The sequence below is a fragment of the Frieseomelitta varia genome, unplaced genomic scaffold (genome assembly GCF_011392965.1).
Source record: "Frieseomelitta varia isolate USP_RPSP 00005682 unplaced genomic scaffold, Fvar_1.2 scaffold_822, whole genome shotgun sequence".
NCBI lineage: Eukaryota > Metazoa > Arthropoda > Insecta > Hymenoptera > Apidae > Frieseomelitta > Frieseomelitta varia.
Genome location: NW_025110615.1, coordinates 52,459 through 79,785, shown reverse-complemented (window position 1 = coordinate 79,785; position 27,327 = coordinate 52,459). Strand labels below are relative to the sequence as shown.

The 27,327-nt window shown below is 32.5% G+C and overlaps 6 protein-coding genes and 1 non-coding gene across 26 annotated transcripts; 4 read left to right on the top strand and 3 right to left on the bottom strand.

Annotated features, from left to right (window-relative positions):
- Positions 1–5: 5 nt before the first annotated feature.
- Positions 6–2,891, top strand: LOC122536343 (serine protease snake-like). 4 transcript variants are annotated; one of them, XM_043668647.1, is made up of 6 exons: positions 221–557; positions 737–1,020; positions 1,129–1,243; positions 1,328–1,598; positions 1,681–1,928; positions 2,004–2,891. In XM_043668647.1, the coding sequence occupies exons 1-6, from the start codon at positions 482–484 to the stop codon at positions 2,333–2,335; spliced, it is 1,326 nt and encodes a 441-aa protein (XP_043524582.1). In that variant the 5' UTR covers positions 221–481; the 3' UTR covers positions 2,336–2,891. The 4 variants fall into 4 exon arrangements, with proteins under 4 accessions (XP_043524584.1, XP_043524581.1, XP_043524582.1 ...); XM_043668648.1 differs by having other exon boundaries at positions 225–557; positions 737–867; XM_043668649.1 differs by lacking the exons at positions 221–557; positions 737–1,020 and adding an exon at positions 6–25.
- Positions 2,368–4,596, bottom strand: LOC122536346 (palmitoyltransferase ZDHHC16B). 3 transcript variants are annotated; one of them, XM_043668653.1, is made up of 6 exons: positions 4,210–4,596; positions 3,985–4,132; positions 3,548–3,857; positions 3,282–3,472; positions 2,896–3,206; positions 2,368–2,815 (listed from the first exon to the last, which is right to left on the bottom strand). In XM_043668653.1, exons 1-6 carry the CDS (start codon positions 4,254–4,256, stop codon positions 2,722–2,724), a joined length of 1,101 nt encoding a protein of 366 aa, XP_043524588.1. In that variant the 5' UTR covers positions 4,257–4,596; the 3' UTR covers positions 2,368–2,721. The 3 variants fall into 3 exon arrangements, with proteins under 3 accessions (XP_043524588.1, XP_043524589.1, XP_043524590.1); XM_043668654.1 differs by having other exon boundaries at positions 2,368–2,812; XM_043668655.1 differs by lacking the exon at positions 4,210–4,596 and having other exon boundaries at positions 3,548–3,864; positions 3,985–4,124.
- On the bottom strand, positions 3,894–17,390 carry LOC122536348 (Kv channel-interacting protein 2-like). Of its 8 annotated transcripts, none has more exons than XR_006308379.1 (6): positions 16,994–17,390; positions 8,069–8,296; positions 7,657–7,727; positions 7,350–7,568; positions 6,787–7,196; positions 3,894–3,904 (listed from the first exon to the last, which is right to left on the bottom strand). XR_006308379.1 is itself a non-coding variant. In XM_043668661.1 (6 exons), exons 2-6 carry the CDS (start codon positions 10,796–10,798, stop codon positions 7,086–7,088), a joined length of 756 nt encoding a protein of 251 aa, XP_043524596.1. In that variant the 5' UTR covers positions 10,799–11,331; positions 11,399–11,511; the 3' UTR covers positions 5,481–7,085. The 8 variants fall into 8 exon arrangements, 7 of the variants coding, with proteins under 7 accessions (XP_043524596.1, XP_043524592.1, XP_043524593.1 ...); XM_043668661.1 differs by lacking the exons at positions 3,894–3,904; positions 16,994–17,390 and adding exons at positions 10,672–11,331; positions 11,399–11,511 and having other exon boundaries at positions 5,481–7,196; XM_043668657.1 differs by lacking the exon at positions 3,894–3,904 and having other exon boundaries at positions 5,481–7,196.
- Positions 13,299–16,350, top strand: LOC122536338. 3 transcript variants are annotated; one of them, XM_043668641.1, is made up of 4 exons: positions 13,299–13,591; positions 13,719–13,931; positions 14,247–15,504; positions 15,790–16,350. In XM_043668641.1, the coding sequence occupies exons 1-4, from the start codon at positions 13,460–13,462 to the stop codon at positions 16,155–16,157; spliced, it is 1,971 nt and encodes a 656-aa protein (XP_043524576.1). In that variant the 5' UTR covers positions 13,299–13,459; the 3' UTR covers positions 16,158–16,350. The 3 variants fall into 3 exon arrangements, with proteins under 3 accessions (XP_043524576.1, XP_043524577.1, XP_043524575.1); XM_043668640.1 differs by having other exon boundaries at positions 13,300–13,591; positions 15,580–16,350; XM_043668642.1 differs by lacking the exon at positions 13,719–13,931 and having other exon boundaries at positions 15,580–16,350.
- A 490-nt stretch (positions 17,391–17,880) lies between the features above and the next one.
- Positions 17,881–18,937, top strand: LOC122536323 (probable 28S ribosomal protein S26, mitochondrial). Its single transcript, XM_043668620.1, has 2 exons — positions 17,881–18,386; positions 18,459–18,937. Exons 1-2 carry the CDS (start codon positions 18,142–18,144, stop codon positions 18,865–18,867), a joined length of 654 nt encoding a protein of 217 aa, XP_043524555.1. The 5' UTR covers positions 17,881–18,141; the 3' UTR covers positions 18,868–18,937.
- A 1,205-nt stretch (positions 18,938–20,142) lies between these two features.
- On the bottom strand, positions 20,143–26,549 carry LOC122536322 (mothers against decapentaplegic homolog 4). 6 transcript variants are annotated; one of them, XM_043668614.1, is made up of 12 exons: positions 26,222–26,549; positions 25,945–26,151; positions 25,682–25,830; positions 25,333–25,612; positions 24,891–25,148; positions 24,329–24,469; positions 23,938–24,123; positions 23,702–23,875; positions 23,381–23,635; positions 23,027–23,308; positions 22,801–22,931; positions 20,143–22,718 (listed from the first exon to the last, which is right to left on the bottom strand). In XM_043668614.1, the coding sequence occupies exons 2-12, from the start codon at positions 26,009–26,011 to the stop codon at positions 22,638–22,640; spliced, it is 2,004 nt and encodes a 667-aa protein (XP_043524549.1). In that variant the 5' UTR covers positions 26,012–26,151; positions 26,222–26,549; the 3' UTR covers positions 20,143–22,637. The 6 variants fall into 6 exon arrangements, with proteins under 6 accessions (XP_043524549.1, XP_043524552.1, XP_043524548.1 ...); XM_043668617.1 differs by having other exon boundaries at positions 23,938–24,096; XM_043668613.1 differs by having other exon boundaries at positions 23,938–24,126; positions 26,222–26,547.
- Positions 26,550–27,148: 599 nt separating this feature from the next.
- Trnaa-cgc lies at positions 27,149–27,220 on the top strand. Its single transcript has one exon. It is a non-coding gene; the product is annotated as a tRNA-Ala (tRNA).
- Positions 27,221–27,327: the final 107 nt, after the last annotated feature.

Sequence of the window (27,327 nt, the reverse complement as noted above, 5' to 3'; positions counted from 1 at the left end):
AACGATTTTTAAGGAAATGTCTAAAGTAATTACGACTTCATTTCTATCCAATCAACGAGTTTCTGTGTTATGTAAATTGAAATAAATGTCTATTGACAATATAAAAATTAATAATGTAACTATCCGGAAAATTTCCCTACGATAAAGAAACGTTGATTAAGATGTTATGACTTACCGCAAAGTCACGTGACAGAATGCACAAAGTGACAAATTAACCAATCACATGGTATTTCGAGTTACACACATTGACGGTGTGCGTCTATATAGATTGAACTGTTGAACTCGTGTTATTCTTGATCGTGTCTTTCTATAATCGTACTGAGTAATCGTTAAAATTAAATAATAAATAGGAAGCTGACGTCGGCGATAGGAAAATCATTTGTCTACGGAATATTCTATCAGCGAGACAAATGGTCATTTTCCTTCTTCAAGACCATTTTAATTCAAGAACAAGAAAATATCCTTTGTGCTGATAAAAAAAATGATACTTCGATTGAACATTCTTACCATACTTTTAATATTTAGCATAATATTAATTGTGTCCACGAAGAATCCAGGTTAATTCTGTTATTTTACATATTTTACGTGTTTTCTGTTTCGAGTCATTTGCATGTAACCTCTCGAGAAGGGTTATTTATTGTTTTTTCATTTCTGATCGCACGTTAAAATGGTATAATGTTAGTTTTTTTTTTTATCTGTTTAAATAGCAAATAAATATAGTTGAATGTGTTTCTAGAAAAATCAAAAAAGAAAAAGTCCAACACGCCGAGTTTAAGTGGTAATAATCCATTTCTTCCGGACCGAAAAGGAAATATAAAATATGAAAGGAATCCTTTCTTGTCAAATTCTGCAATTGCACTAGATGAAGTAAATAACAAATCACATAAAGCATCGAAAAATCATACTGCTAATGTAGCTGTAAATAATAAACCACATAAAGCATCAAAGAATCATACTGCTAATGTAGCTGTAAATAATAAATCACATAAAGCATCAAAGAATCATACTGCTAATGTAGCTGTAAATAACAAACTACGCAGAGCATCAGAGAATCATACTGTTAATGCAGCTGTTTTCATTCGCAATATTTTCTTACAAAGTAGTTTTAATATGAATGATATTCCCAAGGAAGTTCAGACAAATAGTCCATATATCAATAAAAATGCAAAAAATGACAAGATATCAATAGCTCCAAGTGAAATAAATTCATATTTGGACACAGATAAAACAAAGTCAGAACTTAGTAAGTACCTATAAAATATTTATAAATGACAACTTCTTTTATTGTTATATTTATTCTTATATTTTATTAATTTTACTCTATTAGAATGTGAAGAATATGGAAGACAATTTTTGGACACAACAGGGGTATTGCCTTTGGTGGGTCAAAATTCAAAAATAATTACAGTAAATACTAAAAAATGTGAGACAGTAAATCGTCTTGTTATTGGAGGTATTAATGCTTCTCCTGGAGACTTTCCTCACATGGTTGCTCTCGGTGTAAAAACTACAGATGGGTCATTTACTTTTTCATGTGGTGGCACTCTTATTGCTCCAGAATGGGTACTTACTGCTGCACACTGTACTTATGGACCAAAGTATTGTTTCATTTTATTTATTATTACTGTAGAAATTATTACTATCTTACTACTAATTACTACTATTTTTTTTATAAAACAGAAGTCCTACAGACGTCCGTATTGGTGTGCATAATTTAAGAGATAATGCACAAGGTATCACAACTACAATTAATAAGATAATGCGTCATCCAAGTTACAAACCTCCTGCTATGTATGCTGACATAGCTCTCGTAAAGTTAAATACAGTTGTTGTTTTTAATAATGAAATAAGACCTGCTTGTTTATACGAACAATACGATACTGTACCTGCGCAAGCATGGGTCACTGGTTGGGGTGTTGCTGATTCTGGTCAGATTGACATTACCAAAATAAGGAAACAAATCTCTTTGAAAGAATATATCTATGAATTATTAATGCTTACAGATATACCGGAACAAAGTGACCAATTGCAAAAGGCTTCTCTTGATATTATTGATCATATAGCTTGTGCGATAAAGTACAATAAATCAATGACAGTGCCGTATGGAATTATGCCAAGTATGATCTGTGCGGGAGATTCTCGAGGTTGGAAAAAAGATACTTGTCAAGGAGATTCAGGAGGTCCTCTGCAAATACCGCATCCAAAAAATGAATGTCTGTTTCAACTATTAGGTATTACTAGTTTCGGATTAGGTTGTGCGATTCCCAATACACCCGGGATATATACTAGAATTTCGCACTACCTCAACTGGATTGAGGATAATGTTTGGCCATAAATTTCGTTTCGTATTATAAATGAATATCTTACTTTACAAAGATAAAGAATTGTTTATTTTTTGCATTATTTTGACTGATTTAAACATTAAAGTTTAAAATGCATTTGACACTGACAATGCTTAGAAATGTACAGTAAATGTAATGATGTTTGATAAAAGTATTATCGATTGATGTATGTACATATCAAATAATCTTATTAATGTACAAAGTGAATGTTCTTTTTATAGTGATATTAAAGTTTTCAGACAATATTATATCGTTTGAAATATGTGCACATAGCAGTATATAACTGTAGTAGTATAGTATGACTAGATTTTTAAATCTGTAAAAATGACTTCATCATCAGTAACTTAACTATTGCCATTATTAGGCATAGAAATTATACTCAAGATATTTTTGTATCATGAATAGTCTTCCATGTAAGACCATCTCCATATGGTCCGTGATTAGATGGAAAAAGTATGTGCCACCAACTTCTGCTATATCAAATCCATGTATAATAATAATTGTAAAATAATTGTAAAATATTTATTAATAAATATTTGGTCTTCCAAATTACCTGCCAATTATACCTAGAAACAGCTTCCAATTTTGTCTTGGTCCAAAATTGTATGGATTTTGATATATTTTACCAAGTGCTTTATACTTTTGTGTTTCTGTACTATTTATACGTGCTTCTATACTCGTCTCTCCTCTAGTAATGAGACCTGCATGCCACCATGTCAGAGCTCCTAATGCTGCAAATGTAGCTACACAAATTAGTGCTGCAAAGACTATAAGTCGACGTTTCCATTCTTTAATATTTGTATCTGCAGCTTGTTTAGCTATTTCAGCTAATTCTTCTTCACTTAGGTGATCCAGCGATTCAGACTGTAATATAAATAAATAATAAAATGCCCTCTACTTGATTATTATAAACTTATTTTCTGCAAATAAAATAATTACCACAGGAATTATCTCAGAATTATTAATGCGTACTGGATGACCATCTAATTCAGGTTCTTGTGCTGGAAAAAATTCTTGATATGCTATTTCCACACCAAACAACATTATGAATAAAATACCAAGTACAGTGAAAACCATGTATTGAAAAAAATGTCTGTGATTATAATGACCAACGCAATTGTTTAACCATGCTATTTCTTTATTTAGAAAATATATAGGATTTTAAGAAAATATTAAAATATTAGACAATATATTTGAAAGGATACGGCAGTGATGATCCATTTTAAGAATACATCTATTGCATACAGAACAATGGTGTGTCCTGGGTGGTTTTGGTTTAATACATTTCTTACAGATACTCACAGCCTCTGGTATAAGACCACCTTCCGGCGGATAACCAGCTGGAACATTTACACCCTTATAATAATGAAAACATACATTTACTAATAACCAGTTTCCAATCACTAAGAGGATTATTGTCATCGATGGACTTTTTTCCCACCAATATGGTAAACCAATGTAATATGCAATGTACACGATACTTGCAGTTAAAAGGCTTACCATTACTACAAATACCTGTAAACTGTCAAACTTAGTAAATACATTGTGAACAATAATAATTTCTCTTATAAGATTCATATAAAAATGTGAATCAACAAATCACAACATGAACGAAACTAGTAAAGATTGTAAAAATACTCACTGGACCTAAACAAGCAGTAAAATTTTCTACAAACCAAAACATTGGTTCCAGGAGTATGTCGCAAATGTAACTCCAATTTAAAAATTCATTATAAAATAAAGATTTTATAATGATTTGAAGACGCCACCATTTTTGTTTTAAATTAAATCTAAAGGCAATAAAATATATTATAGTGTATTCTCAAACAAATAAAATATCTTTTCTTCATTGTTTTCCATTACTTACTTAAGAATATTAGGCGCTTTGGTTAAGGACCACTTTATTCGCACCATTTTTCTTCCTGTGTTAATTTTGGCATCGAATTATTCAGAACTTCGGAAATATACCTTTAGAGATAACTGCAAATACTTGCGTTACAAATAAAAAATACATAATTATTGCATAGTATACTATATGACATGATGGATGTTATATTAAAAGTCTTTTTATAATGCGTTCTACAAAAATGTTAAAAAAATGTTTCTCGCAGAACATGTAATCCAAAGCGTGCTTTCTCATTTATCAAACTGAAACATCGATAACGATTTTTCTAAGCTAACTTTAAATACAAGAAACAAACTATATCGAATGACGATATTGCATATCCTATACACAAGTCATAACACTGCAGCGCCACTAACCCAGAAGTACGTAATGCAAAAAAATTTGATATGTATTATTAAAAGTGAAAGAAAAAAAAAAGTTAAAAACCAGATATCATATGCAAAATTATTAAAATTGTAACATACATTACACAATGTTATTCTAGGATAATAGGATCATATTAAATAATTAAAACTGTGTGAGGACGTGAGAAAAATTAACAATGAAAATTCAGGTTTGCTACGAAAAAAAAAAATTTAATCGTATATTGTATTTCGTAATTATAATTATATTTATTTCATATACAATTCATAACGTTAATTAAAAGAAAAATGATTAGTACCGATCTTATTTTAATAGACAATTGTGATCCTTTAATATGTACATATAATAGAAACGAACTGAAATATAATTTTATTCAATACAAACTGTTTTCTTCAATACCTTCAAAAGAAAACCATTACGATTGAGCAGAAATATATAAATATCGCAGAAAATGTCGAATCTTGAAGTCATATCATTATTGCTTCGATAACGTGTCCGTCATTAAAGAAATAACGAAGATATTCAAGTCAAACAGCCATATACATACACCTATAAATGTAAGTGTATAATTTATATAGATATACGGTCTACTAATCAGTAAAAAGAAAAAAAAAATCGATTCCTGAATTGGAACTGATATAACAAACATTTCGTTATAGGATGCGCTGATCTATAATAGATTGCGCACCCTATCAGAACGATCGAATGTATAAACGTCGAATCGATCTTTTTTTTATATTCGCATGATAACATTCTCAGATCACATCTTCTCGAATATAATATAATATGCACTTTTTTAATAAACTTGAGAAATTCAACAAATTCGATGACATTTGTACGCGTAAGATTTAGAATATCTCGAATGTGCGCTCAACAGTTTCACGCGCAATTATCTTGCTTCAATTTGATAGAAGACAAGTAGTAAGATTGATAACAATACTCTTTTATGTGATAGTAATAATAAATATAATAAGGTACGAGAGAATCACACGAGGCGTTGATCTTAGAGGACCACGTTTCTCTTAAATTGGTCGAGGGTACTACGATACGCTATTAACGGGTCACTAACTACGTTTTCCATCGTACATGGGTCTTTGGAGGTATCGTTAAATCTACAATCTATAAAGAGGGTAGACATATGCGAATGTTTTATCAATAAGTTTATGTAACTAAGGTATCGATTTGTGGACCTTACAATTCTTGCCATGTTTCCAACGTGTCTGGAAATATTCAAGAGCATAAGGCGAGATCGAAGGAAACGTCTATATTCGTACGTTCACACGTACGAGAGGTAAGATTAAAACGATTGTCAAACGTTATTCGCATATGCCTGAATCTAACGATCTTGAAACTCGGAATAAACTCTGAATAAACTCTGTCTCTTCCCTACTCCAATTCCTTGTCCTGAACGCTTATTATTATCTGTAATAGCCATAGACGTAATTTCCTTTTTATCTGTAGAATGTAAAAGTTTCGGATGAATCTCTGTAGCTAAATCATTCGCTGCAAAGATAACAAGACACGAAAACGACCCGAACGATGGACAATAGTCGAAGCTCCTTGAAAATATCTTTAAATCGCACTTGACCGCCACAACGGTGGTCAGTATCGAAGTACGTACTTACACATTATTCTCGTATTTAGACATAATTTATTAACGGTCGGGAAAAAGTGAAACTACTTTCGTACTTCTGCATCGTACGAAAACCTCATCTAAAAGGACGAGCATCAAATTTTTCATCAACTCGCGAAATGGAGGAAAAGTGGAGTTTAGAAGAAATATAGACGTTTAGGAAATACGTATTATAGATTATTTCGCTTTGCGAATTTTGCGGAGAAATGTTATTAGCATAATCGGTGGTAAAATCGTTAAAATCCATTCTTTACCAAAGATATAGATATTACGTTTGAATATAGAATTCAGTCTCCGTTTTAACGAATCTGGAGACCGACTTGTGTTCCCGACGCGTCGATTTTAAGTAACAATTCCGCGTTACCTACCACCTGACAGTTCCCTCTGAATTATATCGAATCCGCGCCAATGAAATAGAACAAGCTTCGTCTTCTTCATTTTTTTTTTTTTTTTTTTTTTCTCCCGTAGCTGAAATATTTTTCTGAAAATTTACACGATCGCGCGACAACAATCGAATAATCTGTTAAGTGCCTAAGGATTACGTGCGCGATGCGAGAAGGAATTGTACATATGATGTCTGATAATACTGTTAATTTCATCGTGCATTCGATAACACGCTTGAAAGACTGGGTAGGAAGGGTAAATACATATTTACAGACAACGTTCGACGAGCACTTTCGATCGAGACTCAATTTCCTCTGTGAATCGTTAAATATTTAGAATCGAACTTCTAGAAATTACCCACGGAACTCGTACGAACGTTGCGTCACAATTTTCAGGGAAATTTCTGACAAATTTCTTGGGGATTGTGTAAGGGTTACAATAAATAATCGCAAAGATCTCATAAGACAGTGTCGAGAGTGTCGAGACTCCGCAAGAGTTGTTCATCCTTGGAACACCACTGTACTAATTCCTCGATTGTCACCACGCCGTCTTTATTTGCGTCCATCAACTGAGAATAAAAAATTATTCAGCCACGCTGTTAATACCATTAATTTAAAAAAAAGAGAGAGAGAGAGAGAGAGAGAGAGAATTTCAACAAATCATCGAATATCTTTACATATGTATACACGTGATATATGCAAGATCGATCGCATTTACTCACGTGGAAAATACGATCGACGTGTTCTCGAGCAGCCAAATGCGGCTCAACTATTTGTGGCTGAGTGTAACGACCCAACATCTCATAGATTGAACCAACCACGTCCAGCATTTCCTCTTTACTGATCAGTCCGTCTCCATCGAGGTCGTAAAGCCCAAATATCCACTGAAGTTTTTCCTCCACCGATCCTCTCGAAACTTTCGACAAGATGGTCAGAAATTCCTGAACACGATGAAACGCAACTGTCAAACTACAAACTGAGGTGATGACTCGAATGAAACGCACGCGTTGCCTCTAAAATATTTCTTACCTCGAAGCTTATTTTCCCAGACGGTTTTCTCTTCATGGTGTTGAAGACATAGTGGGCGTACTGGCTGGCATCTAGAAGATTCGAAAGATTTCATCGTTCTTGCAATTCTTTCGTGCTCTAAGATATTATTAAATAATAACAGAAAATGATAAAAAGTCACATCATATTAAATAGTAGGGAATCTCGAAGCAGTAAATATATTGTGTCAATCTTGATAATCTTTCAAAAGAAAGATTCGAAACTTATCAAGGAAATTTTTACGTTTAAAATTACACAGATGATTACGATATTTCTCATGGAACGATGTAACATTTCTATTTTTATTATAATTAATTAAAAAAAAAAAAACCTTTTCTTTCCTCATATAAATCGAGAGATTTGAATCGTGAGAGAATTGATTTTTGTCACTTACCTCCCTGAGGGAAAAACTGTGAAAAGATCTGCTTGAAAGCCTCCTCGTCGACGAGACCCGTAGGACATTCCTGCTTGAATCCGCGATAGATAAGCTGTATCTCTTTCCTGGAGAACCTGGTATTGGCCGCCAATGTGGAGAGCTCTTCCGGCTTGTGCCTGCCGCCGAGGGCAAGCGCACCGGCGGTGGAACCCCCTAAAACGCCCCCGAGTTCTTCAAGTTCGCCCTCTGTAAGTTTGCCAATAGGCGCTTCACTCCTAAGACTGTACCACGCGTTCGAGATACTCCCCTCTCACCTTTGATTAAAGTGCTTCTTCCTCTACACCAGGCTAAGGGAGAAACGCCATTTCTCCTCTCTCACTAGCAGGCAGGAGAGGAGATGGCGCGTGTCTACTTACGAGATAGGGTGCAACGAGCTCAATGAACGTTAATTACACGGGAGAAGATACGCCGGGTGCCCGAGAAGATAACACGGCTGATATCCCCAGGCAACCTGCCTACACTCCCAGTCGGCAAATACGGGGATTCTACGGGAGACAGTGCGCGCATTGCCAAGACGGATGAAATACCTGGAGATGTACAGGTGCATAGGCTTGCAGGCGGAGAACTCGTGAGCGAAAGACAATAGGAAGAATATAATTGCCCAGGTAAAACATTCTCGGATCAGATTTGCAATCAGAGTCGGCTGCAAACGTTCCTTGCACGGGCAAAGATTTCATTCGAAACAGCGTTTCGAGCAAATTGCGAGCACGACAAAAATTTCAGCAGAAAAATGAATTTGCAAATTCCTTGTCCAAAGTTTATCCAAAAACAAAGATCTCAACGAAGATCGTGTTTTACTTGGGGATATATATATGTGTGTGTATATATATATATATATATAGAATTATTCGCACGATTCCATCCTTTTCGTCGCTTATCGACGATGGAAAGATGCGTGGAATGAAGATAGAGAGATAGAAAAAAAAGATCGCTAAGAGTCAACAGGTTTCGGGTGAATCGACAGATCGATGAAACACTATACTTCGTGTTCGAAGATTAGATTAAATCAGATCAATCGACTGACGCAGCATCGAGTAGTCGCTTTCGTTGCAGGGGTAAGGGCATTAAATCCTGATTCGCGTATGCTGGCTCGTGGGCGAAAATTTTCATTCCGACACACAGATGCCGTCTAGACACGTTTCATATCGAAGTGGCGCTACGTAAAATCGATATTCATTAACGCGAAGCGCTATAAATATAATCGCCGCCGTCGGAAATAAAATTCAAGATCAAACGAAAGCGCAACCCAACACTACAGCGTACAGAGGGAGAGATCGAGCTCTAAAAAAGTAGTTGCAATCTCTATACAAATGCACCTAATCAATTGGAAGTACCTAACAATCGACATTCTACCAACATACTCTACAAGAGACTGTACACTGCTACTAGTAATATACGTACTACTACTTTATTTACGGAAATGTTACAACTAGGGTGAGAGACGATCGCGATACTGGCACGCGTTCACCTATTGTTGGACACTTGCGAATTCCACAAGTTGCCTTTTAATCTATGTATCGATCAGTGAATTTACAAACACGCCGCACCGTTCTTTCAAAGTATTATATGTACATGTTGCCATATGTCAGAACACATTGAGCAATTTTGTTATCGAATTTACATTAATGTTTGAACACTCGTTCGATTTATCGTAATTGCGTTTTTTAATCAAAGTGCACCGCGTTGATTATCGAAACTATCGCAATAGTCCATTTTACTACCGTTGCACTAACGCCAGAAGTTTTTTTTCTTTCAACAATTTAGAATTTGACACAAAAAAATTGAAATGTGTCGAACAGAAATTAAAGATGTTACAATTTCGTTTATCTGGAGGAGAATAAAGTCACTGTTGATTCGTCGTTTCGCAGTGAAAATCGCGAAAATATATCTTGTCAAAAATAGGCAAGTATCTGGATACTTTTGAACGATACATGAATTCACGCGTGTCCACCTATCATGCAATTATTCCCCTTTATACATGCTTCGGATCATTAGTTGAAAACGACCAAGCGAACCGTTCCAATTAACGCTTCTTTCGAAATTACACGCGATCATAACGCGGGAACATAAAAGCTCCGTGGGGGGGAAAGCTTCAAATAAACCGTAATGAATCGTTAAAAAATCGCTAATCGCAATTTTGTCATATCAATGTTATCATGCTGTTTCCCGTGTCGTATTCTACGTATACTTGATGCAAACTAAAAAGAAAAGAACGTTCGATTCATGTTCCAAGTTAGCGAAAAATGTCATCTGGCTTGTTTGCGACTAAGGTAGAAGCTTCCCATTGATCGCTGCTAAAATTACGATCACTGAACTATGTAAGGTACGAATGAATATTAATTCTGTTAAAGAGAGATGATCGAAAGACCGAAGAAGCTGTAAAGCTGGGCTGAAGGATCAATACAGAAAGGGATGTTTGCATTCTACGTCTTGCGACTACGTCTGCTAAAAAAGGGGGGTAGTTAATTGAAACGAGTCGAAGAAGAAAAGGAAAAAAAAAAAAAGAAAAGAAAAGAAAAGGAAGGCTTTCGGAGGGGAGAAAAAAAACATGTCGGGCGCACCGTTGTCGGTCGAGAATCGTCTAAAACACGGCCGTGCGCTTTCAAACTTGGCTTTTATATTATACACATTATAGACGTGTATGCCTCTGCACTGTGTAATTCCACTAGCAGCTCTGGTCCCGGGCATCCGGGGTCACCATAGCAACGGGAGAGCTCCTACCCTGTATCCACCCCACTTTGCGATTCCGCTTTCAGAGCATTTGTCGATTAAAAACGACAGCGCGAGATCTGGAGATCTGCGTTTGTATACGCAAGTGAAAAGAGAGAAAGAGAGAGAAGGCGAGAAAGAGATGGAAAGAAGGTGAGAAAGAGACGCGACGTTTAGAGAGGCAATAGAGAGCGTGGTCGCATCGGTCGGTTCCCTAAGCGGACCAACTACGACAAGTCGTATGAATGCATATATATATGTATATGTATTCCAAGGTGCTATCTCTCAAAAGAGGAGTCGTCAACGGGGCAAAACAAGGAGGAGAATTGTTATTCTTTCTCTCTCTGTCTGAGCGAGTCTCGCACCTTGCCGTTGCATCTTTGGCAGCTGTTAGCACTGACACACCGCAACGTACGGTTAAGTCGCGATAAAGGGGGAGGTTTCGTTCGGGCCTGGGCTGTGTCAATCCCTTCGTCTCAAGGAGGATCTCTTTCCACGGCGTATCGACTGGCCTGCACCGATTATCGGAGAGGAAACTCGAGCGGCACTACAGTCGGCCTGTATGATTGGTGAACTTACTTTTCTCGCGGCTCTTACGTGCCTTCATTGACCGCAAACACCGGTCCGTTGCCGATTTACAAGCGTACGATCGCGACTGCGATCTCGTCGTCGCTTCGATCGAACGATCGATCTAACGATCTCTTCTGATATTTCCTTTCAAACTTGATTACCCAACCTGAACCGCTGTACAACAGAGATTTGCTTTCTTCCTTTCGCCCTTCTCTCTTTCTCTTCTTTTTTTCGTCGTTTCCCTTCTCACGGCTCTCCGCGATGTGGTCTCGTTCGTCTCCGTGGCCGGCCGTTCGAATCCGATCGACGCGTGCACTTGTAATTCGCCGATCGATGCTCCACGACTGACTAACGTAACTCAGCCGCGGGACTCGGTAACGATGTGCGCGGCCCTCGCGCTGATACACTGAAGCTGCCACGCAAAAGCACGGGGTGTACCTGCCTTCGCGCAAGTCCACACTCTTTTTCCCAACCATATTTTACATAAAATCTGACACCTGAATGTCAGACTGATTTAAAATCTCTTTCACTTGAAAGACTTTAGCTTTCATCATATAAAATACGGCATTCGTTCGCGTGCATGCAAAAATTTCCGATCAAACGGGTTTTCGTTTTAAAATTCCACCCTTGCCAATTTTTTTCTCTCTTTCAAGAGAGCAATAAAATAATCTAAAATATATTGAATTTGATCCATTAATTTGCTGAACGGACAACTTGTCTCAATGGCAAACGTTAAAATGGCAAGATAATTTAATTGTCGTACAAGAGGATTCTATAGAATGGTCATTTCACTCGGAACAAAAGCCAAGCAAAAGTACTGAACTTTGTTACGAGATGAAAGAAGACCGAAAAAAGTCCATCTCTTCGTTCTTCTATGATAAAGATTTTAAAAACAGTGTATAAGTTATAAAAAGTTACGTAAAAGTTATAAAATCATAAGGCATAAAGAGATATCTTCTTACATATTTTATGCACGTACAAAATGCAGTTACATTCTTGTATACTTTCGTATAGCATTACGAAATGCATTAAGCGCGTCTGACTATGAATCACTTTTCTACTGAGCGTGGATGCATGCGTTGAATATACTACTTACTTATCCATCCCATCACGAGTACTCTTTCCTTATGAATTGAGCTATGAATTTTTATACACATTTATAGAAAACTTAAAACCATAAAAATGCGCGTAAGGTGTATATAATAAAAGATCCAAGTGCCCCTTGTAGTATTTAGAAACAGAGGAAATTTCTATATAGATCCTGTTTTTTCAATCGTGTTTGTATTAATATAAATTTCTAAATAAATATCTACGGTTTATTCACAACAAATATAATAAGATCGTACGTTATTCGGGAAATATTCGGAAAAGAGAAAATATTTAATGCATCGCGAGCTTTAATACTATAAATACGCTACGGAATAGGGAAAGGTCTTATTACCGAGTTGAAACCAAGCCAAAAACATCATTGTAAATGCAGACCAATTACTACGGTTTATGCCGATCGCCGATAAACACAGCGGTGAAACTATGTCAAACCTTGTCAGTGAGTCAATTGAAAATACTATAAATCCATGAAAATTTAGACAACCAACTGAATTATTCACGTGAATAGCGAAATCAGCAGTGTTATCGATCGGTAGGATAAGATCGTAAAATTATGATTTATAGATGGCAGGATAATAGCACTTCTTGTCAAAGGAATCGTTCTAGTGACAAAGGAGCGTGTAATTGTTAACATGTAGATAAATAAAGGAGAGCATAAGATAATACATAGCCACTTGTTTTACTTCTTCGCTCTTTATAATTTTTTTTACACTAAAACATACGTAAAGTTTTGGATAAATTTTGGAAAAATAATTTAACAACAAATAGAAATACATTAAAGTGAAAAATCACTTTGAAACCTTTCGCGATCAAGATGAGAATGATCTTTGAAAGGAAGCCGGTTTGATAACGATAGATAACTTTCATATGAATCTGACTTTCGGTTAAATAAACTTTTGAATTAAACAGAACCGCGTAATTCGGTTAGCAGACGAATTTTTCTATCGGCCATATCAGAAATGTATGAGTACTGAGGGAAGGATTGCTTGCCGGGTTGCTTTACATTTAAAAATGAACGGCAACGATATTTCAAGTTTATCATACAAGGAATTACAAGCGTTAGCTCTTCGATACCGAGTACCAGGTAACATAAAGGTAATTGATTTATCGTTAGAAGTTTCAATAAGAAACTTTACATACTTGTTCCTATTACCTTAATTCTTTTTCCTGAAACGACAAGTAAATTGATTTTTGAACGATCGATTACGATTTCTGACCGTAGAAGAAATTACTGGTTAAAGTGTTGCAAGCCGCGAAAGGCGGAAATGAAAATGAAGTTGGCAGGCTATTGCAAGATCTTAAGCAGAATCGTAAGAGGAAAGTGAGAAAAGTCAAAGCCGGGAAACTCGCGTTAACCTCCACACCATTACATAGTCCTGATTACGCTATGGCCGATGATTATTACTGTCCGCAGCAGCAACCACCTTATCAGTGGGTGAGTTGATTTTCATTCATAGTTTCGTTGCTTTAATGCACATCCAAAGTTGAAAAGAAAGAACTTTAAATATTGCATCGTGAAATCTCACATTCGTCTCGAAAATTGATCGATGACGCTTGAGACAGAATATTATATATCGAACATGAATAATTCTATAGATCGATCATCAATCAATTTTATTGAAAATTTTGTATTTTGTGCTGTTAATAATTTCATTTTTAAAGAAACTGTCAATAAAGAGATGTATAGAATAGTTGAAAATTTTTAAATAAAGTATAATATAAAATGTAAAATGTAATGTTATGTCCTTAGGTAGGGGCAGAAGAAGAGATCACAAATAGAGATGATGACAACAGAATCCCTCATTATGAAGAATTTAAACAGTTCTTAATAAAGAGAATACAGAGAGAATTTCAAACATATGATGCAAATAATAATCAGATACAGGACTCAACCATAGTGGATCTAAGAACAGCAACAATTTCATCTGATGTGCAAAAAGGTTCTTTGGATATTAGTGACTATAATAAGTCTAATATAGTTCCTGTTAATAATGTAGATTCATCTGTATATCAACCAAATGACAATGTAGAATATCAAACATTAGAAGATAACAATGTGCAAGGACCTATACTTCTTAAAAAAATGTTACAAGCACCAGTTGGTGCAAATTTGGGAGAAATAGCTAGTCCTGTATTTGGCAGATTTTTGTCAGTGGAACAATATCAATCCAACAATTTGTTAGATAATTCTGATACTTTAACTGCTGAATCAGATAATCAAGATAATGAGGAAATTTTGGAAAACAATACAGAGTGTTATGGTCTTCTGAGTGGTATAAAGGGGGAATATTTTTTAAATGAACCAACTTTTGTTAAAAATGTTGAAGAAATTGGTCAACAAATTTCAAATGTTTTAACAAATGAAAATGTTAGTCAATATAAATATCCTAACACAAATGTCGTTATGCATCAAGACTATGAAAATTGGACTATTACTAATGTTATGAATGCCTCAGATAACAACTGTCCAACATCAGATGTCCAATCATCAAAAATATTTCAAACTATGTATTATGATAATATAGGATCTGATGCTTTAAACAAACCCATAAATGATGAAAGTTTAACATGTCAGTATCGAATGGCAGAAACTGTACATCCGTACAATTCCAATCAAAATTTATTGAACTTGGATCCATTAGAAGATAATCAATATTGTGACACAAACATTATTCCTCAGGTGCAATCTGACTGCAATAATACATATTATTTACAAAATTTAATTAAATGTAGTACAGAAACTACTGGAGAATATTTGCAGTATATGCATTCTTTCTCAAATGCAAATACAGATCAAGAAACATATGGATCTACTGCCCAAACATTTTCTAACAATAACTATAGTTCTAATCTATCACATGAATACTCTTGCTCACACAATAATCAAGGAACCATTCCATTATCTGAAAATGTGGGACAATCTGAACAAAATTGTAATTCCATAGTGCAAACAGAATCCAATGTTCATAGGGATATGTCTAATATGTCAGAAAAATTACAAACAAATGGTATGTACTATTATTTCAAAATTATATATTAAATGCAAAAAAAAAAATACATTTTAATATTTTTCATATTTTTAGAAATACTAGATCCATTTTGGCCAAAAAAAAACTCTAAGATGCCTTCAGATTCTTTTTTAGAAAATATTTTGAATTTCATTAATACTAAACGTATAGATTTGTCAAAATTAGATCAGACATCTTGTGTATATTGTTACATAGCCCCTATTGTTACACATACACCAGTCTCATCAAGTGTAACTTGCTCCCAAAAAAAGAAATTTGTTGCAGAATATAGGCAACATTCCTTTTCTCCGTGTTGGTTACTCTACAATGATACTTCGTCCGGGATGCGAATGGCTAATTTACAAACTAAAATTAGGGAAACTATGGATGAGTCTCGGATACTATACACGCCGATGTCAAATAGTAATTCTGATATAAGAGAATCAGTTGTGGATGATGCAAAAAGTGAAATTGCGGAAAGCGAAGATTCGATCTCCGAAGTTTGGCCGAATAATTATTCGAATTACGAAATGACAGCCGAAAAGGATGTAAATATATGTGAGGATTTAAAGATTGAAGTTTCAGATTGTTTATTTTCAGTGATAAATACTGAACCATTGGATAGTCAAACAGATGATTCTTCTAAAAATTAAAGTCGATAAAAGAAAATTGTATTCTTAGTAGCGCATAAAATTGTATGTATCATTATCAGAAAAGAGAAGAGATAAGAAAAATATTGATATTATGTAATTTATAAAAAAAAAATAATTACACATTATGAAAAAAGGTAATTACACATTATTTATATATTTAAGAATATAATGCAAAGTCCAACATGATCAATAGGAGATTATATTATCTTGTTTAATCTTGTTGAAAAAAAAAAGATTCATTATGTTGAACGATCATGTAAAACTATTTTTTCACTTAAATGAAAGTGTTAATATAATGTTAATATTAATGTTAATTATTAAAACAATATATTGTTATTAAAAGCCCGAAAAAAGTAGGATTCTGATTTTCTTAAGTTAGTATTTATAAGAATACAATTCTGGCAAAAAAGAGTATATCGAGCATACACAGAAAAACATGCAATTTTTTTTTATAAAACGAGGATAAAGAAACGAAGGCGAAAGATTAATAATCATAAAAAAGAGTACTTCAAGAAATTCATTAGAAATGAAACAAAGAGAGAATAAAATAAAAAATTTTTCTTCCGTTAATTTTCTTTATCCCCGATAAATATGTATATCATTATATATTTTATTAAAAAATAAATAACAAGCATCACAAATTTAAACGTCTAATAAAACATTTACTTAAAACCTTACTCGCACTAATGTATAATAAAAAAAAGAGAAAATAATTCATTATAAAGTTTCTAATTTTTGATAATGTAATGTTTATTAAATAATAATAAGTCGTTTTTAATACGTGATCATTACTATGATTTATTTTCTTCAACAAAATTGTAATCAAGTTCACTTACTCGAAATACCTTCTGTTTGCATTTGTGTTTTCAAATAATTGAAGACCTTAACGGGTATTGATTCCTTTCTTCGATTTTTATATACTCCCACTTCAGTATCCACATTTTTTGAAGTTCCCTGTTTATCGGAAGATCTACCCGGTGTCATATGAACACTATACATTTCTTCTAAATTTCGGATTTAATTTAATTTTTATTAAATCTTTATTTCCTTCCTTTTTAAATAACTGCAGAAAATATTTATTTCGCACTTCTTCGGTAAAAGGTTGTTACGCTTTCTTTTTTGTTCTTCTGACTTAAATAATTAATATTTTATTTGAAATTTAGTAAGAAGTGTAAACGGATGAATTCGAAATACGAAATGAAGACGGTACTTGCTAGACCAAGATCTCTGACACTACTGCTTTTAAAAAAAAAGCAATACCGCTATGTAGGTAAGTGCTGTGGCGCATTCGCCCTGTATCTAATGAGGTTCTCAAAAAACGAGACTAATTATTTCACCGCATCTTTCATTTTATATATATACATATACATAAACAATATAATTTTAATAATACTTTCAAATGTCAATTTTATAAGCAAGTCCGAAAAAATTCAATGAAAATATTTATATAATAAAAATATAGTAATAAAACTTGGTTTTCTTTCACGCACGCGATTAAAATAATTATTTTAAATTCTGACAGTAAAAATTAAAATATCATTTTTACGGTATCTTACTCAATAAATTATTTAACATTATGTAATAAATTTTCTAGCTATTTTCAATAAATTATAAAATACACGTGTATAATATAAATATAATGATTCTTAAATTAAATTGAAATTAATATCCTACATGATATGGGAATCGCTTGATACAGAAACGACATCTAGATAATAAAGAGTTGAAAATAAATTTCTTCGCAATAACATACTCCTAACCTAATTCGATTATTGTATTAGATAAAAATGTCGTAAAAACACATTGATTTTTTAATAATACAAAATAAAGCTATACATTATCAATTACACAGTAAAATATAAATATAAAATATAAAATAATTATAATACCGTAACAAAAACTTAAATACATGTTTTACAGTGTAGTATAATCTTAAGTTTCTGTTAGAAAAAGTTACATTATAATAGAAAATTAATTTAAAATAATGATACGACTGTCAGTGCAATTTGGTGTTAATGTATTAACAGTACGAAACTTAAATGCTTACGATCATATAATATCCAATGGACCTAATATTCAATGCGTAAGATGGAAAAGAAAACCAATTTGGTTACCACCAGCAAAATCCAAGTTATTTAGAGTACCAAAAAGAAAAGTTATACCTACAGAAGAAAGTATTGAACTTAAACGTTTACATAATAATTACAGGACATACATGAAGTCTTTAATGTATGTAAGATTTTTAATATTATTTATGATTATGTATCAACTAGATATATATAAAATATTCTTTTGTCTCAGGACTTACTTCATTGAAACAGAAAAAGAAAGAGAGCTTTGTTTCGATAAACTTGTTGTAGAAAAAAATGCACAAAAAGATTTTGAAATATGTAGTCAAATAAATGATAAATGGAATAAAAAAGTAGCTATGATGCGAGAAAAAAGATTAACTCAAGAAAGAGAAGATCGTCGAAAGGAAATTCTTGAGAAAGTACAAGCGAAAAAGGAAAGAGATTCGAAAATGTTAGAAAAAATAGATGAAGAAATCAGAAAAGCAAAAGAAGAAGCTAAAACATTTATTACACCTGAAAATGTAGATAAAGCTATTGTAAATGCATTGGAAAATATTACAGAACATAATGTTGCAATTGATCTCAAAGGTAATTTTTATAAAACTAAATCTAAAGTTGAATCATCTAACAAATTGTAAAGTAGATGTTATATGATAAATTTCTTGTACTATAACAAATAAATCAATAAACAGTGATCTTTGATAGCTATATTTGTATATTTACTTTCCTCTTTATATTCAATTCAATACATTTTTGTCTAATTCACAGAATATGTTTATTGAAAATGATCATGTATAATATAATGTATTTATAATATACAATAACAAAAATCTTGTAAACACATTCATTCAAGTAAGTATATGAGCTTTACAATATGATATACAGACATTGTTGTATTAATTATCTCTGATCTCATAGTCTGTTTATCTTTGCAATAATGCTCTGTCTATTGTTGCAACTTACGCTTTGCACAATTTTTGTTAACAATCTAATAATGTATTATCGTCGTACAGTTTTACACAAAAATGTTTTATGGCTAAAAATGATTACATACTTTTTCTGTATTGACGATAATCACAGATATTAATTTGTAATTCATATGATTTTATAACATTTACTGAAATATTGTAACTCCAACTTCAGAAAATTTTATACCTGAATGATATTGTGTTTCAACATGTGGTTTAAAATGTTTATATGCATTTCTACTTGCATTATGTATTGCGACGTATTTGTTAAGAATAATTACTTTTACATTTCATATATATATTCGTAACATATAATGATGTAATCGTGTCGTCGAAATATCTTTGGTTTAAATATACACAATTTGTTTAAAACACAAACAATGATAATTAGATCGCCGCTTTACAATCAAATTCCAACTATTTCAAAATATATGAATAACATGCAATTATGTTATGAAAATGATTCGCGTTTAAATTTAACTGTAAAACTTAGTAAAAAAAGTATGTGAAACTATTATTTTACAATTTTTTTAAATTATGAATATCAATTATAAATGTATAATTCTATATTTATTGTACGTGCTTATGTTTATGCTCCTAATGTTTAAGAACAAGTCTTTATGTTTCGAAATCTATAATTAATAACGAAGCCTTGTATTAAAAGCCAGAAGAAATTATTAATAACAATTGAACAAACGTAACAAATCTTTTCATTTATTAAGTTATTATTTATAAAACGTTAAATAGTAAAATTAAATATAAAATAGATGATGTAATATAAATATGGGCTTCGTCATTGAAGTAAATTAAGATTTTTAAATAACAAGGTATACTAAATATATTACCTTGACAAAATTGAAAGAAAAAGCGGTAATAATTATAGTTATTATCATTATCATTTTTCAATCACGAACATAAATTACATAGGCATTTTATTAATTTACATACAACTATCAGCTATGGTATCTTTGACATGAGACAGGGCTATTGCACTTTGATACCACTTTTAATATATGTAAGAAACTATTGTTTGGAGGCATTATTAAAACATCATATGAACACGATTATAGAATATTTCTTGTTATAAAGTTTCTAAGTTTTAGATTGTATCCCATACATCAATTCTTTTCTTATTTCATATTCTATTTCAGAATATTATAGTTTCAAACGCATCAATTTTTACAATCCATCTCACATTCTTATATAGATTTAATTTAGCTTAATTTAGATGTATAAATTTTTATTCTGGATCTTGTAAAATCTATTAGTATAGGACGTACTAAAGCACCACAATTTAAAGATGTGTTGCATTCTCATTTTACGAATATGGTAAAAATATAGGATTTATAAAAATTTTTAATCCTGTTTATTTTATGTATGGTGTATATGAAAATGATGGCACATGTTTTTCTAAAGCGAACTTGGCGTTAAGTATGTTTAAATATGAGTTTTCCATTTGAGCTCCATACCTTTGATTTAGAAAAAAAAGAACGATACAATTTATGTTTCGTGTATTTTATCGCTAAAATACAGACTTTCTAAAAATTTAGTCACTAACATTACTCTTTTCTTCGATCGTTATTAACAAATGCACATCCTTTTGTTACTTCTACTATACAACATTTTCCTCTTTTGTCTCTTTTTTTTTCTTTCTTTATGCTTTTTAATGATGTTAGAGAGACTCTCCTTTCAACCTGTTTTCATTATAAAGGTAACATGTAACTTCACATAATATGAATAACACATCTCGCAATAACTCAATACTTGCTTAATCAAGAATGGCCCATTTTTTACTTGCAACGCAATGCGCATACATGTGCCTATATGTACAAAATTCTATTCGTTTCTGTATCAATGAGGATGATCTTGATTAAGTATAACATAAAAAATACATATATGGACGATAACGTGAACACAACAGCTAAACAATCTCTACTCAATTACAACAAGAAGCAAAAATTCAAAATACTATAATGTGCACCAATTAATAAAAACAAGCGGTAAATTTTTCTCTTTATCTAGAATAAAGGAAGAAAAGATAAAATGTCGATATGTGTACATAGGCGCTTATATATATATATATATACAAACGCATACAAACACATGCACATATATATATATATATGGATAGGTATAAAATTTGGTCAACGTTTTCTCTGTATGGTAATATTATCAAATATAGCATCTTATATATAGCATATATATATATAAGAATATTTTGTACGAATATAGAATAATAAAATGGTTGGTAAACAGTAAGTATAATTATTCAACAAGTACTACATAGTAATAGTAGTAACATTGGTGGTTGATTAGAAGAATTAGCTCGTACCACGTTTTAAATATTTTCATCTTGTCTCACCACCAACAACTATACTAATAATTATAATAATACTAACTATCGCATTTATTTATATTCAGACAGGAAAAATAATAATAAAAAAGAGGAGACACAAAACGTCATAAATCAAACTGCAGCTATTTATGTAGTGATACTTTTTGGCTATAAAGTATAAAATAAATGACAATATAGAAGGTTATTCTATCAACATAGTATCAAACTACTGTCAGTACAAATATAATAAAAATATGCTTTCCTAATGCAATGTTCTCAATATTTAATTGCTCCCATTAATATTTCATTATGCAAACAGCTTTCATTAAATTTCTTTCTGGTTATATACTATGTCTTCTTTGACATTATAGATTTATAGAATGGCTTATATAATATTTATCGCAGTATTTCTATATACTAAAGCTGTTATCCGACAGTACTTTGAAATATATTGCATTCTTAGAAAACCTTCCTACTGTGCATATAACCCATTGGTGTTATATTTGACATAAACAGTGAATTTAAAATTTATCATCATTCTTTAGATAAGATATATGTCGGTTATGCTATTTTACAAAGCTAATCTCAGAAAACGAGATTATGACTATTAATGTTTCCGAAAGTATCACGCATTTTTTATCCATGCATTTTACTGAGCTTACCAGGCCATACCATAGAAAATGTATTTATCCCCTTAAACAAGATAATGACTGCCTATTAAAATAGAAATCTCTCATTTTACCCTCATTTCATGTAGATGCATTTATATTTTCTTAAAAAATAATTTTTCATAATGAAAAATAAGATTTCTTTTGCAAAACGTTTGTACGTTAATGGTAATGCAAGGCCGTGATATACCTTTTATTCTACACGAAAAATTATGTGTGTAAAATATATAAAAAATTTCAATAAAAATCTCAAACATTTTTTTCTGAATGAAAGCGCATACTATTTTATTTGAATCAATATTTTGCTGATTTCATTTCAAAATCTTTAATAATACTGCACAGTATTGTACAAGTATGTATTTTGCACACCTGATGCAGAGTCTGTAATAATGTGATGTCTTTTTTGTAACATATGTATTATTCAAAATTGAATAAAATTATTCAATTCCCCGTGGACCATCTATTGGCATAGTATGCAAAACTTCATCTAGTAACTGAAGAGCTCGATGTAAGTGCACCTATATTGGATATACAGTTTTATATCTTTTTAATTTTTAAAATAATTTACGATTGATGTGAAAATCTAGAATTTATGTATACCTCTATCCAGCATGGAGTTTCTTTTATACTTTGTCGAGGATAATCAGGGCCCCAACCCTTCACAAAACTTAAACGCAAAATGCAAAGTCGTCGAAGATCATCTACACCTATTCCTGCTGCTGCACTAAGACCTTTATTACATTGTAAAGTTTATTGTTAATTAAAAATTGTGAAACATATAATTTATGAAACATATAATTTATATACCAATTGATATTATACTAACTTTTAGTAATTGGCGCTCCGTGTGTAAGGTGTCCCGCTACAGCGGCAGCTTGTGCCGCAGCGGCAGCTTGTGCAGTAGCAGCTTGTCCTCTCATTTGTTTATGGCATTGCCGCAAATCGAAGACCTTAATATATGCAGAAGGATAAATTTTATGCACAGCATCACCGGGTGCACGACCTGCTTCCCTGTCTAGATAATAAGACTGTACAAAGACACTATGTTCACTTTGGCATCTTAACCAAACATCTCCTTCGCCTCTTAAATCTAATACAACTCCTTTTCCTAAAAAGTTCATGGCATTATAATTATTGTTCATTAATTACCTAAAAATCAAAGAAGGAATAATTTATTAACCTATATGAAGACGAGCTTTTTCACTTTGTTCTGTTCTGTGTACATTACTCAGAGCTCCTAAACAAAATCTATTACCACCGCTTGGATCCACATAACCATCTACTGTTACGGTAGGACAACCGCTGCTAACTTTAAACGTTTCGCCCACTTGAGTATCTAATTCAAAGTAGCCAACCGAACACCAGTATTCTGGAGCTGGTTGTGTAGATAGTAAACCACCGATATTTCCACCTACTTCACCTGCATGGCTGCCCCCTAATAAAGATGATCAATTATGGTTGTTGTTAGAATAATATAATATACTGTTTATCAATAACTCACAATAGGAAGTAGGATGAAGATGTCTATGATCTGGAGGTTGCATGCTTTGAGTATATGTAAGAGTATTGGGTCCAGTCCATTGTGGTGCTCCTGAATTATAAGCAGCTGTACCTACTGGAAATCCATTTGGATGATGAAGATGTACAGGCGATACAGGAGAATTTTGACCTTCGCCTGTTAAAAAAAGGAAATTGAGATTCAATAGGATAATAGGATAATAAACTGAAATAGCATACCTAAAGATGCTGCTAATGCATCAACAGTAGGTGGTTGATTAAGATCTTGAGGAGGTGTATTTGTTCCATAAAATGTTTCACTAGACTGCCCTTGTGAAGGACTCAGCATCTGTGCCCCATTGCCTCCACTAGATGTACTCAATGACTGCTGTTGGCTACCTACGGTGTGACTCATTGGATGTACTACTGCTGCAAAATTAAATGTAACTCGTACACAATGCAGGCAACATAATATAAAATAACAATTAACTCAAACGGCCAGAATTTCTGAAATTAATTATCATATAAAATCACTACGAATTTTTATAAAATTAGCAGAAAGCAACAAAAATTAACTGGCAAATAGACAGAAAATAGAATGTAAGAAAGCATTCTATTATATAGTACGTACGATGATGAATATTACGTGTTGTAGGATGATGAGGTGTAGGAATCCAGGTTTGTCTGGGGCAATTATTGTCATCCAATTTACTGTGCGGATTACCACCATTATTCCCTCCCCCATTACTGCCAAACACACCCTCACCACTAGCTGTGCCAAACAATAAAAGGAAAAAGAAAGAATAAAGCTAAAATGAAATCAAACTAGCAATGCAAAATAATTCTGAATAAAGCAATATTAATAAATGGTTTGCAGACAACAAAATAAACTTTCCTAACGATACAATACTGTAATAACAAAGCTTTTTTAATTTATGTATTTTAGTGCACTGCCTCATATTTTAAGATTTTAATAACATAAACATGCTTTTCTTTAAATAAATCAACATACTCCATATTCAGAAACATATATCAACTAAGTTATAAATGTATTTTGATATAGTCAAATATGATTATTTCACCAATGAATATTATAAACATGTATATTTTTAATATATGATAATCATTAAGAAATAACATTTTTATATTAGATGTGTATATTTTTCAAAAAATAAAGAAAATATTTTACTCACTTGGATTAGGCGGTGCTAGACCTGGTATAAAAGTCTGTTGAGATGATTGAGCATTACTAGACGAAGTAGGTTGAGCAGGTGGATGATGCTGAATAGTTTGGTTCATTTCTCCATCAACATCCATTGCAGATCCTACTGTTCCAGCTGCTGCACTTCCTCCACCACCAACTGAATACTCATCTTTGACTAATCTGCCACCTGGTCCTACGCCTACTCCCGATTGCAGAGTCAGTCCAGATAGGTCTGTAAAGAACGGGTCTGTGCGGGGAAACCAACCCATTCCATCATACACCAAGGCCACAACAATAAATCATTTACACTTATGGTGCTACAAATGAATTCACAGAAGCTTTGCAAAGAAACAATGTAATGAAAAAAAACATTGATCGAAGCACATGATCTCTCTATGAAAACAAGATAAAAGATATGTTTCATGACATACCTATGCCAGGAGATACAACTCTCTCATAGTGATATGGATTCACACATACAGAATCACATTTTAAGTCAAAAGCAAATTGGCAGTACTTGACATGTTTCAATTCATTCTTGTGTAAATCTGGCCATCTCCAAATTCGTGCATAAATAACATGTGGAAATCCTTTACGACCAGCAACTTGTAGCCTACCATCCAGAGTTCTCTGTATTGTAACACATTTACTAGGATGAGCTCCATTTGTAGTAATAGCGGTTATTAAGCTATCTAATTCATCTCTTTTCTCCTAAGAAATATAAATTATATTATAAATACTGATCAAATTCTTGACATGTAATTAAAGAAAAATATATACTTTAAGTTTTTTAACCAAAGACTCGATGGCTCTTTTACTAAATCCTTCACTTTCACCACCTTGACGATGACACATGAGAGAATGTACTATACTTAAACAGGCATCAGCGCTAGTCGGTGCACTAGGAGCGATTCCAGTCATTTCTCTCACTGTATAAAAATATTTACATCAAAACAATAATAAAAATGAGTATTAGCTATATTGAAAAAATATGAAAACTTAAGATATTTATAAATAATTATATATATATTGTTAGAACTTACATTCTGGATTAGGTTGCATTGGGGGCGAGGGATACAGATGACCTCCCCCGCCCGCCAATCCAACCATGTCTGTGAAAGCCGTGGCGAATACCGTTCAAATTCTTCGAATTAAGACACTATTCTTATCCTTATTTTCGACGTGTTCAAATTTTTATAATTTACCATCTAGTAACGATTTACTAGCCATGTGTCATAGATGTAGATTTGCTGAAAGTAGAAAACAGTTAAACAAGCTGAACGTAATCGGTTATAAAATATTAAGAGGTGGAAAACAAACCTTCATCGGCTAACGAACTAACAAAAATCAGGAATACACGAAATAACCTTAGTAGAATCGCTTTACGATGACGTACCGTGAACTGACAGTTACTTCAGTAGGACGCTGTTAGTTTTTTTCGGAGGTTAGATTGAATTGTTGCGACATCAGTAGAACCTGGCAGAACCGCACTTATCTCTAGTATCTAAATTCACAATTAGCGAAGCGACTAAAGCGCCAGACTATACGCGCAACTTTTCAACGTTTGCATCAGTCTCATCTATCCCTCTTTTCCTTACAAGATGTACTAAATATTCCTATATATACACTATTGTTCGAGTTCGATCTAAGTTTGGTTTTTACCTACTATCTCAAACAGGTATATGTATAGAGTAAAATAGTCACAAGTATACTTATAAAGTATACTCACAAGACTATATCTTGCATACAGGTTGTAAATAGCTAGGTTGCAGTAGCTATTCCCATAAAGGGATGAATAAAATCGAATTATTTGTATGTCTTCTCTTTTTGTTTTAACCTATTATGATTAATTTAATGGAACTCTAAACTAGGTACATTATAAATGAAAGTTTCAGTACCTGATACAAATATTAATAGAATATTTATTTATTGACATTTACTTTTATAAATATAAATATATATATATATTGGAAAGTATACCTTTGATTATATGTAAAAGGAACAATATATAGAATGAACATGTTTTATTTATTTTATCCGAATCAACACAGGATAAGTATAAAAATGTATTACTTTGTTAAAATGGTATTTTATAACTTAAATTTTTATAATAACAGAATAAAACATTAAGAATTATAGAAATAACATGTATGATTTTTTGATAATAAATATCAAGATTAATGAAATTTATTATTTAAATAATGAAATTGTACCATTTAAACTCTGTAAAAGATAGAGTTTACAACAGGGGGTGTAACTCAGTGGTAGAGTGTCTGCTTCGCATGCTGAAAGTCCTGGGTTCAAATCCCAGCTCCTCCAAACTAATTTTTTTTTTTCTTTTTCAACGTAGAAGTTTCATCATTTATATTGAATACATTCTTTGCGCGTGGTTTTTTAAAAATTATTTTAATATATTTACATAGAAC